Source organism: Cucumis sativus, chromosome 6 (genome assembly GCF_000004075.3).
Source record: "Cucumis sativus cultivar 9930 chromosome 6, Cucumber_9930_V3, whole genome shotgun sequence".
Taxonomy (NCBI): Eukaryota; Viridiplantae; Streptophyta; class Magnoliopsida; order Cucurbitales; family Cucurbitaceae; genus Cucumis; species Cucumis sativus.
In genome coordinates, this window is record NC_026660.2 from 12,627,943 (window position 1) to 12,643,305 (window position 15,363).

General features: G+C 30.1%; 2 protein-coding genes across 3 annotated transcripts; one reads left to right on the forward strand and one right to left on the reverse strand.

The window, feature by feature from the left end:
- The first annotated feature begins 4,055 nt into the window (after positions 1-4,055).
- On the forward strand, positions 4,056-6,478 carry LOC101221854 (uncharacterized protein At3g17950). Of its 2 annotated transcripts, none has more exons than XM_004143061.3 (3): positions 4,056-4,445; positions 4,691-4,840; positions 5,879-6,478. In XM_004143061.3, the coding sequence occupies exons 1-3, from the start codon at positions 4,434-4,436 to the stop codon at positions 6,335-6,337; spliced, it is 621 nt and encodes a 206-aa protein (XP_004143109.1). In that variant the 5' UTR covers positions 4,056-4,433; the 3' UTR covers positions 6,338-6,478. The 2 variants fall into 2 exon arrangements, with proteins under 2 accessions (XP_004143109.1, XP_031742514.1); XM_031886654.1 differs by lacking the exon at positions 4,056-4,445 and adding an exon at positions 4,568-4,586.
- A 5,439-nt stretch (positions 6,479-11,917) lies between these two features.
- Positions 11,918-14,974, reverse strand: LOC101221629 (putative E3 ubiquitin-protein ligase XBAT31). The gene is made up of 8 exons (XM_004143060.3): positions 14,537-14,974; positions 14,354-14,413; positions 14,185-14,256; positions 13,966-14,087; positions 13,742-13,882; positions 13,562-13,669; positions 13,213-13,468; positions 11,918-12,664 (listed from the first exon to the last, which is right to left on the reverse strand). Exons 1-8 carry the CDS (start codon positions 14,714-14,716, stop codon positions 12,260-12,262), a joined length of 1,344 nt encoding a protein of 447 aa, XP_004143108.1. The 5' UTR covers positions 14,717-14,974; the 3' UTR covers positions 11,918-12,259.
- Between the last annotated feature and the right edge of the window lie 389 nt (positions 14,975-15,363).

The window sequence follows — 15,363 nt, forward strand, 5'->3', positions numbered from 1 at the left end:
TCACCCCTGTCTTGGATTGGGAAGGTGTGATCTAAGCTTTCAACTTTATTAAATTGCTCATAGAACTTATATAAGCCATTTTTTTAATGTTTGGATTTAAATCGTTGAGAACATAGGTATTTTGACGTGCGTTCAATGCTCTTTTCAGAAAGAACATACTCTTATTTTGTTAGGGGAACAGAAGGGAGAGTGGGTCAGGTTTTAAGCTCGGTAGCAAGCGACCGAGTCGAGAGAGGGCTTCAACTGCAAGATTTCATTTTCTTTGTCTTTCCTTTTCTAGTAAGATTTCAATACTATTCTTCCAAGATCTTTAATCCTCATGTTTGTCACAAGACGAATATAGGTAGGCAAATCCTAAATAACATGTATGGTACCAATTTGATAAAACTCAAGAAAGAAAATGGGATCAATCTTCCATATCTATTGAATTTTGTGTGTTTTAGACGGGTTATGAAATGGTTTATTTTTTATTTTTCTCATAACGTTCTTAATTTATGAACAATAGAAGTATTTTTGAAAAAATTTAAGAAAGTGAGTGTGTGGTGTAGGAATTTGAACTTGTAGATTTTGAAACAAGTTGTGGATGTCTAACCAGTCAAGCTTTAAATCAATATTTAACTTTTCTTATTTTAGTTTCGTAACATTAAGAAAGAGCTGCTATGTCTTTTCTTTACATAATTTTTGTTAATATGCTTAGAATTAGGGACCAATTAAAATTTAAAAAAGTAATAAAAACAAGATTAGTAATTAACAAAGGTTGTATTAGGTGACTATCTCTCTCTTTCTCTTAAAACTAACCGTTTTTTTTCTGTCGGTTGTTTGCATTTTCTTAAATTCAAATGTTTAAATTTTAGTTAAATTCAAAAGACAACTAATTTTAAAATCTATTTTTTCTAGTTTTTAAATTTTAGTTTGGTTTTTAAAAACATAGGTAAAAGAAAAAGTTGATGGCAAATTTAGGGGTGAAATAAGTGTTTATATACTTACTTTCAAATATTGAAAAGAAAAAAAAGTTAAGGTTTTGTTTGGTAGATATTTTATTTTTAAATTCTTGGTTTCTCGAAATTAAGTCTATTTTCTCACAATTTCTTATAATTATTTGTATTTTATTTACGCATTACTATTCTTAATTCAACTTCAAAAACAAAATTTAGTTTTAAAAACGTTCTTTCTAAATATAGAAAATAAAATATTTACACTATATAATAATTTTGGAAAAGGAAAAAGTCCACAGCCCAAAAAGCTCAAAGTTCAATATGTGAAATACCTCCGGCCATCAAGCTATGCGAATTGTTTTCTTCGTCGATAATGTCTATGAAATAGATAGTGATAGTTGTGTGTTCTTTTTTTTTTTTTTTTTTTGTTATTTTTGTCTATCACTACAGGTAGTTTGTGTCCTTTCACATGTTTTTGTGCTTCTTTTAATTCTATTGAAGATTGATCCTACCAATTTTTAAAAATTATCAACTCAAGATCACAATAAATCATAAAGTATCATTCATAACTTTTAATGTCAATCTATTTGTATACGTGTGTTTACACGAGATTTCGAAGATTTCGAAGAAATGTATTTTGTGGAATTGAACTTTGTATATTAATAAATGTAGCAGATACAATCTCTAGTATTTACTCATTTGATGATTTCTCTTGAATACAATTTAAAACTTATAACTTTTTTATTTTCGATCTTTAGGATGTTGTAGTTGCAAGTCGATTTGAACTTCAATCTTCTGGAATCCAAGAAAATTTTAGTCTTCAAAGTCTTCAATCTTTCAGAAGTTGTTGATCTCGAGCTTGAAGTTTGAATCTTCAATTCCTCTTAGAGAAGTTGATCTCGAGCTTGAAGTTTGAATCTTCAATTCCTCGGAGCTTTAATAGTTCAGAGCTTTAGTTTTTTCTTCAACCAAAGACCCCCTCAAAATGAGAGGGAAAGGTCTCTATTTATAGAGAAATTTAACGGGCTTTAGGTGGGCTTGAGTTCATTTGCTTGTTGGGCTTGAACTTGAATCCATTTGGGAGTTAAATTTGGACTTGAGCCAATCTATTTCTTGGACTTGGGCTTGAATCCATTTATTTGTTGGACCTCAATTGGGTTGGGTTGAGTAAACTTAATTATTCAAACTACAAAAGTATAATCATCACCATATTTACTGTAATTATGTGGCATAATTTAATTGGTTAAAATGTATTGCAAGTGTATTAGAATGTAAAAGATTGATTATATCTTTTGATTATTTAGTTTAATTTTGCAAGTTCTACTATTGTGATCTTTATGGTTATAATCTTCCCAAAGATATGGGTAAATAAAGGTAAAATCGACCGTGAACAAGAAATCCAAAAAATTGGGCTTATTTGCAATTGTGCATAGTCCTTAAGCCCAATATGAATCTTCACTCGAGCATTGAACATAAATATTCATTCAAATTCCTCTAGTTCAAAAGCAGAGATCCTTCATTTAATAAAACTAGGGTCTTTAACTAAGTTACCTAAAATTATATACCATATTATACTATATTACAACATTGGTCCAAAATTTTCAAAACTTTTTTTTTAAATTGATTAATATTTTACACAAATATATGACCAAAAAATGACCAACTTATCTATCTTTATTATTAATAATATATTAAAAAATAGAAAAATAAAAAAGAATGGACCACTTGAGAGTAATGTATTATTATTAAAAATAGTACCAATTTGATAATTAAAAATATTATTACTATGTAAATAATAATTTATACCATACTTAAATTATTGCAAAGTGATAAATGTTTCATTAATAAATACAAATATATATGTATTAACAATTAAAAAAGTTACCAATGATATAATAAATATGATACTCGATAATTAATAAAAATATTGTTTAAGATTTTTGAAAGCCATTATTATTAAATAATTATACGAAGGTTAAAATTGTTCTAAAATATCTCAATTTATTACCTAAGATAATAATTGAAAATTTAGGACATTTGTGAAATATCGAGGGAAAAAAGCCTGATTTCTCTAAATCTTTCCTAAGATTATAGTAACCACTTATTTTTAGCTAAGTAAACAGTATTTTCTAGAACTTTCAATTTTCTACAATAGTTACTATTTACTACAATTGTTATTGTTTTATATTTATCATATTTTAAATAATTTGTTGTGCTATATTTATTATTTCCTCCTTATTAAATAATAAATAAGAAAGTCATCTCCGACCTGGTTCCACTTCATGAGCATTTATTTATATTCACAAAAAATCACAATGGAACATGTTCAACTCAAAAGAAAAATTTGTGAAATTAGAAGGGACTTTGAGTTGTGAAGATATGAGTAACAGTGTTGGAATCACAGGAAAGAAAAGAAGGACAAGGAAAGTTGAAGTAAAAAGATAATGAGATCCCAAATATTTGTAGTTATGGAGCTGGAAAGAAATGATTAATGATATGAATGAGGATGTAAGAAATAGAGAAAATGGTAGAAACAAGAGCACCTTAGTAACTTCAAGTTGTACCCTTCCTTCCCTCTATGCTCAATCTCCCCGATCATCATGGGGTAGAGGTGAAACCCACTTTAACTCAATCTTTCCCATTCTACCCCTCAAAATTCTTCATCGTCCTTAAGGGTAAAACCGACAATTCCAGGGAGACAGCTTCTGAAATTTGGGCTTTCCTTTTTTCAACAATATTATGCCTAAACCATAAACAAACGATTCCTCTATTAATTACTACACACACACACACACATATATATATACACTTTTATTTGTATTTAATTATTTATCTACAGACTTTGAGTGTGGTGTAGATTCTCTAATTTCTTTTTATAATCTCATCTTACTATTTTATCCTATTTTTATTTTAGTTTTATTTTAATTTGATTGTTTACTAAATATGCAAAAATATGAAATCTAGACTCAAAGTGTAAGCTATATGGATTTGTTGTGCCTTTATTACTCTATTAGTTTTCAAAATTATATTGTAGTGAACAAATTTTCATTTATTTTAATGGTCCAAGAGGATGGATGGAATCAAAGACAAAGAGGGACCAAAGTGAAATTAGAAAGAAAGCTAAGGAATCAAAAAAAGAAAGAAAGAAAGAAAGAAAGAAAGAAAGCTTCCAATTCCAAAATGATAATAATCCTAAACCCTTCCACTCTTTTTTGACTGATTTGGAATGTTTGGACCCCAAACTCCATGAAAGAAAACTCAAATGAATTAATACACAAGAAAAATGGTTTCTTCTTCTTCTTCTTTTTTCCCCATTGCTTTCTTCCCCTCATCTGTTCATCCAAACCCCAGTTTGATTTCCTTTTCATTTACTAAAGAAAATGACAACTCCTCTGTCTCAAACCAAATCTGATTCTTGAGGTGACTTCCTTTACTCAAGTGGGGTTTTCAGAGTTTCTTCTAAGCATTTCATCAAGTACTTGGTGGGCAATCACACACATGGCTCAACAGGTATTTCATTTGTTTCCTTTTTCACTTTCATTTGGATTTTCCTTCCCCATTCATTCTAATGCCCATTTCTGATATGGGTCTTGTCTTGTCTTGTCTCTGTTTTCCCCCCCATTATTTCTCTGATGTTTTCTTCATTTTTTGGTGGGTTGTTTCATTGTCTATGTTTTTTCCACTTTTCCTTTATCGGATTGCTGTTTGTATTTTTCTTTTTCTTTTAATTTACTTTCTTGTTGATTTGATTGAAGGGTGATGGATGGCCTCTTGGTCTACAGCCTCTGAATGTAAGAGTTGGGGTACCTGGAAATCGTGACTATTTGGGATCAGTGTCTTTCAATACTTTGATGACTGCTTCTCCTATTTCTTTCTCTGATTCTTCATCCGACTTGGACACTGAGGTCTGTATTTGTTTTTTCTTCTTTTTGTTTAACTCAGATTTTGAATGATAAATGTCTTCTCTTGGTGTGTTTTTTGGGAATGTGTTACCTCATGGTTTAGTTTTGTTCTTTGCGTTTGGTTCCTTTTAATCTACATAGTTTTGGGAGTAATGCAGATGGAGATTGGTCTTTTTTGTTTCTTGTTTGTTAATTAATCAATGTTTGAGAGTAATGCAGATGGTGATTAGTCTCTTTTTTTTTTTTTTGTGGCAGTGGCAACCAAGTGATTGGTTTTTGTTAGCTAATTAATCCCAATGTTTGTGATATTTGCTGAGTACCTGCATACTATTATTATTATTGTCTTTTATATCCTTGACCATTCATAGGACAACAGTCTCATCTTAATAGTACTACTTTCAATCAAAATAACTTGTAGGATATAAAATTATAAGTGAGTGAACTCATTTACTCTTAACCCTTTATTATTTAGGTGGCCCAGTAAGTCCAATTCATGGTGGTTTAGTTTTGGGATATTATTTTAGTGTCGTAATGTTAAGATAAGAGATTTGAACTCATTTCTGGCCCGAATCATAAAGTTTGTGGTGTGAGATGTGCCACTTTTTGAAGTGAGAAAAACAAGAATAAGGTAGATGCAGATGTATCTCATTTCTCATGAAGTCTATGTCCTTTTAACTCGTCATTTTGTACCAAGAGTATTGGAAGAGGATAATTGAATGTATATACTTTCATGTATTGCATTTTTAAGTTTGGGATAAGCGTTTGATTTCACTAGTAGCAAGAGGAAACAAAGGGATCAACAACAACTGCAAGACATGATCCCTTGTAATCTTTTGGACTTGGTGGTTTTTGCCCATCCCATCTGATAGATATAAGTAATGCTTATGGAATTTTGATGCTGAAGAGTTAGTTCATATGCATATATGCATCTCAATAGTTTAAAAGAAAACATAGCAATTTTTATAACTTTAAAATCAGAGACACAGACACGACTCATGACTATCGATCTTAACTTTGCCATGCGTTTCGTTAATATTGCAGTCAACAGGATCTTTCTTCCATGACAAGAGCATCACACTTGGGAGTCTTATAGGAGTTTCCAACATTTTAGAACTCTCAAGAAGGTCAATCAGGGGAAGAAGAACAGAGAGCACAAAGGACAAGAGAAGCAATACCAAGTCTAGAACATGGTTTTTCTCTTTGTGTTCTAGGGAGAGTACCGATGCAGATAGCATCGAAAGTGGCCCGTCGTTAGGCCATTTCTTGGCAGAAGAAAGAAGAGCAGCCGACGAAAATCGGAGAAATAATCAGAGTGAAATCATGTATGGAGCAGATGAATTAGAATTAGCTCAGTTTGGTCCAGAGCCAAACTCCCTATTCATCAATGGTTGTGTGGCACCTCCTCAACCTAGCATTGGTTCAGAAACTGAAAATGGTGGAACTGAGCCTACAAATGACAATAGAGTTGCACTGATTTGTTCTTGCATTTGTGGACACTAAACCTGAATGTTGAACTTTCGGTGTGTTTATGATATTGATTGAATTTCTTATCTTTCAGAAACAGATAAAGATATCAATTTACAGTGACCCTTTTTCTCTTTCTTTCTTTCTCCATTTATTAAGCGGAATTTGTGAAGTTTTCATCTGCTTTTTTGTCATTTTCTTCTTTAACTTGCTTTCATTCCATCAGTCTGATCGTGTGAGGATAGAGATATTTCTACCTTCCTTTGTGTACGTGTTATTTTTCAAATTTAGCTTGAGTTTTGATAAGTTTTAAAGATCATAGAATTACTAGACTCAAAATTTAGAAGTTTAGAATTCATTAGACATAAATTCCTAAACTTATATCCTAGTATATTAGTTTATGAAATATTTAAATTTTGTAGATTCATTAAATAAACACAAACTATTCTTGAACATTAACTAAAACTATGTGCTTATTATGAGTGTCTCTTGTCACATAATTTTGAAAATTATTGAAACTATAATACGTTTTCTTCTACAGTAGATTATCAAATCATCTAACAGCCTTTTTCATCCTTACAGAGTAGCATGTCTGTGTGTATATATTGCATACTATTGCAAAAAAAAATTGTGATATTTTATTATTTTTCTAAATATTTTTTGTTTTATTAAAGGGGTGTAATATTGATAAAATTTGTATCTCTATATTTGGTATGAGTTGACTAACAGTGTTTCTTACAATTAATTTATTAGTTTTTTCAAAAATAAAGTTTTGTTGATGTACACTACAGCTCATCTATTACTATGATATTTATTTAAAGATTCAAATTTGTAAAGAAAGATCTAAAATTTTATAATTTGATCTTATAATTTTGTTACACTATCAATCCAGGTGGGCAGTGACAGTGTCAGTCAAAGATGAAATCATTTCCATTTCTGTTCATGCTAGCAATTTTTCCTCTTTTTTTTTTAATCTTTTCACATTTATGAGAAATTATTGTTTCACTATCTCTGACTATTTTTATACTTTAGTTTTATTGTTATTATTATTTTGTATACATTTGAATAATCATCATACCCTGTGTTTGAGTTCTAACACTAATTTCTAAACACTGTCTGTTTAACTTAAAATACAAATACATGATATCAATTACATAAGAATATTACTCAATTCAATACAAAAAATTATATCAAAATATTTAAAAGAATATCTAAAGTTATCCATTGAATGAGATCAAGCAGTCTTACCCTTTGTTTTTTTCTCTTTTTGTGATTAATAATAATTATATGTTTTTAAAAATATTAATTTTACAAAGGTATTTTAAAATAGCTAGACATGTATGAATGATGTAGCCACGTTGACTAAATCAACGTCCATAATCAAGTTAATTTATTCCATAATTTCATGGTAAAAAGAGAGCTAAAATATTTGAATATAATATAGTATCTAACTTTTTTATCACTATAACTCTATATATTGAAAAAAGTTTATTTATTAGTTTTCAAACTTTTAAAGACATAAAAAGTTTATAGTTTAAAAAAAGTCATTTTTAGTCCATACGTTTATATAAATAAATCTATTTGGTTATTCGATTTCCAAAATTTACCTTTCTAATACTTAAAATTATATAAAAAAAAAACAATTTTAAAGAAGGTATGATTTTTAAAAATTTTAAAATATTTATAAAATACACGAAGGTATTTAAGAGAAAAATTAGGGATGAATTGAATCTAATCTAATAAACTTAGATATGTTTGAAAATTTAAGGAGTAGAACTGTATAAGAGTAATTTTTTCAAATACATATTATTGGCATATATCCATATTTATATTAGGCATATATTAAATGTATAGTTGGTATATCAACATAATCAATATCTTATTCAAGTGTCATTGCTTTCTTTCAAAATGCCCAATTAAGTATATATCATTGCTATATCCACATCAATATCAATTATAGAAATCATGCATTTAGATTATAAAAGACAAACCTTAATTTCATTTTAAATATAACCATATAATTCAATAAATCATAGTAAATGTATAATAAACAAAATCCTACTTCCTATTAATCTTTTCAACTTTTTACCAATAGCCCTATAAGTTATAACAAATTTCCACACACAATCTTTTCAACTTTTTACTATTAGCTCTATAAGTTATAACAAATTTCCACACACATATATATGTTTGAAAATACTTTGTATTTATATAATCACACATTGAATAAATAAAAAAGGACATTAGTTATTTTATTATTTGGTTGATAGGTTAGCCATAGTTTAAAAAATAACATAAAATGCAATAACTCTTATTTCTCTTCGAATTACAACACATTTCTGTCAATTTTAAACTGAATTCAACCATTTGATTGTTGAAAAATGGAATTAGAATTGCAATTTGGATATTTTAGGCTGTCTAAGCAATTGTTTATTAAATAGTAGACGAAATAAACTTATTTTGTAACTTTTAAAAGGCAAAGAAATGAAAGTGTGTTATGTTGTCAAATTCTAATCACATTTTAGACTTTACTTACGACAAAAAAAAAAATCTTAATTTATTCAATTCATCATATTTTTATTTGTCAACATTTAAACTTTCAATTCAACCTAACTTTGCTATAAAAATAAATAAATAAATAAACGTAATTTTATTTACCTTTTTTACCTTTATTTAGAAAGAGAAAAACAATTGATTTAAATGGTTTAATCTTTGTTATTGATGTAGCACAAAAAATACTTAGATCAAATTCATATTCATAACCAACCAAAGAAAATTCATCGTTAACGAGAGAACTCTGGTGAGAACAAAGTTACTAAGTAAAGATACTAATGGTGAAAAGACCTCGTATGACCTCTCTAATTAAATTGGACTATTCATATCCCACAAGAAAATTACATAATTAACTAATTAATTCTAACTAAACACTAACAAATCTAAATTAACTACTTAAATAAAATATTAAACTATTGTGTAATTATCCTCATCATTCACCCCGACTTAAGGAAAGAAAAAAGTTCTCATGCTCGAGTTCGAGGTGATAAAGTGAAGCTTCTCTTCTTCAACCAAATTCAAATTGTAATTAAATTAATGCTCCGTAAAAATATCTTTACTAATAATAATATTAATATGTGTTTGAAGTGATTTTAACGAAGCTAAAATAACGATGTTTGACAATAAAATAAAATTCACTTTAAATTGTTTTTGAAATTTGACTGGTTTTTTTTTGTTTTTTTGGTGGTTGTAAGGGATTCATCCATAACACTTTTAAAAATTATTAAAAATAAATTAATAAAATTAGATATTTATTAAAAAAGTTTCCACAATCGTTGCACGACCAACTTTCGATTACATTTTTTTTTTGTTACTACTAGCAGCAAATTTTCGACAGCCATCACCAGCAAACTTTTGTCAACCATTTTTTAATGGTTGTCGTTGACTAGGTTCTAATGATAGTTCTATTACGATGGTCGCCAGTCAATCTCTAATCGTGTCTTTGTCTATTGTTTTTCGACAACTGCTAAAGACTACTTTTTTTGCAGCTGCTTCCAACCAACCTCTAATGACCTCTTTTTGAAATCATTGTCGATCAATTTTCAACAACTATTTCTTTATGACAGCTGTCGAAAAACTTCATGCAACCAATGCCGCCAACCTCAGATCTTCAAACATCACTACCGATCAATTTTGGACAATCACATTTCAACAACTGACATCGTACAACTTCCATAGAATTAGATATTTATTACCAATAAAGTAATAAAATTAGATATTATTAGAATTTCAAGTAACCATATTCTCAAGAATCGATTTCGTCCAATTGTGGACGATCGTGTTTCAGTGACCATCATTAACCAACTTCAACAACCACTAGTGACACCTCTAATCATCAATCATTATTTGAGTCACCACCACTCACCAGATTTTAAATAAAAAGAAAAATTTAAAATAAGTTAATAAAAAAATATTTATTATAATTATTTGATAAAATAAAATTTAAATATAAAACATAAATGGGTAATTTTAAAATTATTTTTAGAACCCAACATAATTCAAAATTAGTTATAAGTATTTAAAAATCATTTTTAAAAGTTTAGAAGCAAAGAAAAGTTAAAAGTTTGATGATTATAAAATAATTTTTACAAAATCAATTTATATATAAATCTATCATTCCAAAATCACACTCTCAAGTATATGAGACTATTCTTGGTCTTGGAAGGATATATGGAAAGGTCTCGATAACATTCTTTTTTTTTTTTAAATCATGATTTAGTTTTGGGGTGATGACTCATTTTATATTTATTTTGTATTTTAATCAATAAGCCAATAATGTAATGATCATAACTTCTATTTGGCTTTCTGCACTCACCAAAAGAGAAAAATAAAAAATGATTTGGCTCTTTTTAAATATATATATGTGTGTGTGTATTTATTAGTAAAAGGGAAAAGGTTACGTAATTAGTGTAACTAAAATAATTAGAAAGAGAGTTGTACGCCTCCCTTAACTCTTTCCTCCACGTCACTCCAGGTGTCTACATCTCCTTACAACTACAATTATGGCGTCATAATAATGATATACTAATTTAATACCAATAATTGATTTATTACAAAGACAGACACACCATCACCTGAGACACCTCTCCCCTCCTCGCCCACACCCACACCCACACCCACCTCCCTCCATTTTTTCTTTTATTCATTTATATCATTTCTATTTTTTTTATCATATATATATTTACATACACCTTTTACTTTTTTTAGTAGACTACCATAGTTATATGCCTTTACAAAATTAACAAAAAAAAAAAAAAATAATAATAATAATAATATAATAATCTATTTCGTTGTATATATCTAATTATTTGTCGTAAAAAAAATGAATTATTTTTTTCAAATTTTTGTTGTCATATGATGCAATATTTTATAGTTACTTGTAAAAGATTCAAACAACTCATACTCATACAGTACCACTTGATCATTTTTATTTTTACTACACTCCCATCAAAACTTACCTTATCTCACTCTTTGATGTATAACTAAGATAGAAAGTATCTCGAGTTCAAATCCCTTCACCGTAAAAAAATGTAATTTTAGTTTATATATTTATAATATAAAGAGTTTCTCTATAATTAATTCAATCTTACTTATACGTTGCATTTTAATTCCTACGAAACAAAAATTAAATGGTTAGAATTAATTTTGCAAAATACAAATACTAATATTGGGTTAAATTTTAAATTCATTTTAAAGAAATTGTTGACAAAATATTTACTTCCTAAAAAATTGAGTATAATGGTTTCTTTTTTTTATATATAAAATGTAAAAAGTTCATTTTTTAATTATTATTTTAGAAAAAGAATACCCTTCATTTAAATTATATTTTGAATTAAAAAATATATAGACTAAATGAAAAAATTGTTTTAAGAGGCTTGTTGAAAATACTTATCAATATAATAAATTTCCTTTTCTATATGTGATAGAGTATAAAAGTTTGGTTTGGTGTATTTATAAATATTTTCAAACCTTTTTTTTGTTTTCCTTTTGAGTCTCACTCACCACCGGTTCAACTCGGTCCTAATAACCCCATCCATTCAAGAATTTAGATATTTATCATTCTTTTTTAATAAATAATCTCTCACTTTTTTTTTTCTTTGACTTCTTCAATATCAATTTAAACAAATCATATTACAACTAAACATGACCCCACAAATATGAAAAGTCACCAACCCAACCCATTTCTTTTCTTAATATCTCTTATTTCCCAATTCTACAAGCAACTTTCTTCTTCTTTTTTTTCTTTTTTGGTTTTCTTTTCCCAATCTATATTATATTACGTATTGATAGAGGCCCGGCCGACATTAAAAGTTTAATTGAAACCTTTTTGATTTGTTTGCAAATGCGGGAAAAAAGGATCTTGGTTGGTAAAAAAGATGGTATGATTTGCCATTTCCACACCTATTAACCAAGCTTATCAACTGACTGATTCTCTTCCGCAGCTATCCGTCCAGAGTTCCGGCCACCGCCGATCTTCCCAAAAGAGGTCATTGACGACAACCCCTTGAAGCTGCTACTGCCACCTTCGCTGAAGTTGTGGGACTTTCTTCCCTTTCTCTGCTTGGAGTTAATAGCTTCATGGTCATCTACTTCTTCCCTTTTGGTCTTTGCGACAACCAAATGAAGAATGTTGCTTCGACAGAACGGGCAAACCGGTGGCGTCAGGCATGCCGTGGTTGGGTTCGGTTTACTGTGGCAACAAAGGGAAAGAGTGCATTGAGCACACATGACATGGCCACAGTTTTGGACTTCAATTGTGGAAGCTTGTTCAAAGCAAATGGAGCATAATTCTGTATCTTCATCACTAATCTGCAAAGAAGCCAAGTTTCCCAATACATAAAAGGGATCTCAAAAGCACTTGAAAATTCTCAACTAATCAATGGGATGACAGACCCATACCGAAGACCTAAAGCAGAAAAGCTAATCATTTTTTAAAAATCTGAGAAAAGTGAAGAGAATTGATAATTGAAATTGCAGATATTGGGACCATTCATCACGTGTCTTCTAAGAGCCTAAGTTGAAAAAAAGCTCTCTAAGAAACAAATGACAAGTCTACATTACATCAGAGATGCTTTCAGACGTAAAGTGAATACCTCCAAATTGGGAAAGCAATGCCACTAATAGTGTGGAAGGACAAAACCTTCAAAACCATCAATATCTTATCAATCCCCATAACTTTGTTTCTTTACCTATGATTCTTAACTCGAAAATTTTTTGGATTTAAACGCAAAACTTCATAACGTCGAGTCAAAGAGAGTCATGAGTCATGACTTTTCAAATACCGAATGGCTGCCGTGTTTGAAATCCACTTTAAAAGTTAAAGACATTCTTTAATGACAAAGGAAATTCTTGATTACCTCAGACAAATTGTCATCCACTGCATCGGAATGCGATGGAGAGGGTAGTCCAGGAGAATTTGTCTTCAAGATGTTCTTCTCTCTCTCCCTGTTGGCTTCCATTAGAGCCTGTTCTAATAAAGCTTTTGCTTCTTGATTAAGCTCATTGATAAATTTCAAGGGTGATGGCCAAACAAGTGGCTCTGTGGATGAAGGATTCAGCAAGGCTGCACAAGTTCCATGTCTGTGCTTCATAGCAATTACATAGGGAATTCTCCTGTACACAGAAAAAGTGATAATCCTGGCCTTAATTACCTGATTCATATGCAATTAGAACTAGTTTATGATGTAAATTAGTATGTTCTAATACCCGGTGGAATCTCTCTGAAGACGATCCGCCCCCCAAGCTAACAATTCCCTGATGCAATCCAAGGAACCCCCACGAGCTGCCAAATGAAGAGGTGTACTTCCTTGGCATCTGTTCATAGAAATTTGTCAAATTCAACTCAAAACAAAAGAAAGTTGAAGAATACTTGATATAGAAAAATACCCATATCCACCCGTTGAAGCACTAACAAGAGCTCCATTATCCAACAGAATATGAATACATTCAGGTCGTCTTTGACGAGCTGCTAAGTGTAAAGGGGTTGCTCCTTTACCATCTCTAATATTCACAAATCGTACAAATCCCCTATTGACCAATAAGTTAACCAATGATTCTAGAATGAAAAGTTAATGAGTATTTGTTAAAAGGGAGCGATCAGCAACAAATACCAGGAAGCAGCAACGGGGCTTGATTGAGCTGCAGAAAGAATGACTTCTAAACAATCAAAATGGCCATAATAAGCAGCATAATGCAAGCAAGTTCTCCCGTGAAGAGAATCAAACTTCAAAATCTGAAAAAATTTATACCCAGATTAGTATATTTCAAATCATTGGTTGTGAAAAGTAAAAGGAATAGAATCAAGATATGGGATTCGATCGATTCTATACATTTGCTCCAACTTCAAGGAGTTTCTTCAAACAAGAGATCTTCCCATGCATTGCTGCCAACATAAGTGGAGTCTAAAACAAACATTCACATTAAACAATCAAAACCCAGTAAGAAGAAACAATTCCGAAATAAACTGATGAAATTAAAATTAAAAGAAGAATCCCTCACCTGTTTGTGACGATTCAACAAATCCGGATTAACAGATCGTTCCAAAAGTAAAGAGAGGATCTAATAATGAAAAAAAAAAGAAAAAAAACCCAAAACTCAAAATCCCCAATCAATAAACCAAAACAGGTAAACGAAAGAAAACGAAACCCAAATCAAAGAAGAAAGAAAAAGACAACAACAAACCTCGATCTGCCCATTAGCAGCAGCAAAATGAAGCGGAGATTGACGATCATAGAGAGTGGTATTATGCAACAAAGATGGTTGGTTATTCAACAAAAGTTGAACCATCTCTAAATCCCCACACTGTACAGCACTAAACAATCCATTCTCATGAGTCGCACTGCAACTCAGACCCTGCCCCATCTTTCCTCCTCTGCTTAAAACGGTGAAAACAGAGGGAGAAGAAAGAAACTCAAGAGAGGGGTTGGACGCAGGCTCGGAGCTCCATTAAAGGATCAGAAATGGAGGGGAGTGGCATGGAATACGAAGAAGAGGTCCATTAGGACCATTACTAAATACTATCGGTAATGGAGTCAGAGAAGGATGAAATTGGGAAAAGAGAGAGAGAAGGGTGACCGTAGAAGCAAGGGAGGGAGTTGAAATGGTGACTGCGGGCAGGGTTCAGATATTTCTCGGGCAGTTAGATTCCTAATGTTGCGCAATTGGGCAACAAAGTCAGATACTAATATTCATTAAAAAAAGGTATTTTTCTTTTTAATCTTATACTCTTTTTTATTTTTTCATTAAATTATGTAATGTTTCTTAGTAAATCAAAGATGAGCATTCAGCACCCTTTGCTTTTTTTTCTTTTCTCTAATTATTTTTCTTTTTTATATTCCAACCTTCCCACAATATGAATAATAGAGGTTGATATATTTTAATTTATTTTACTATTAATTAACTATTTCAATGGAAATAAAGTTTGTTTAAATTTAAAAATTAAAAGTCGGAGGAAATGAAAAATAGATCCAAAATTTAAATCTGAAATATTTCCTTTCCTCTCTCAATAA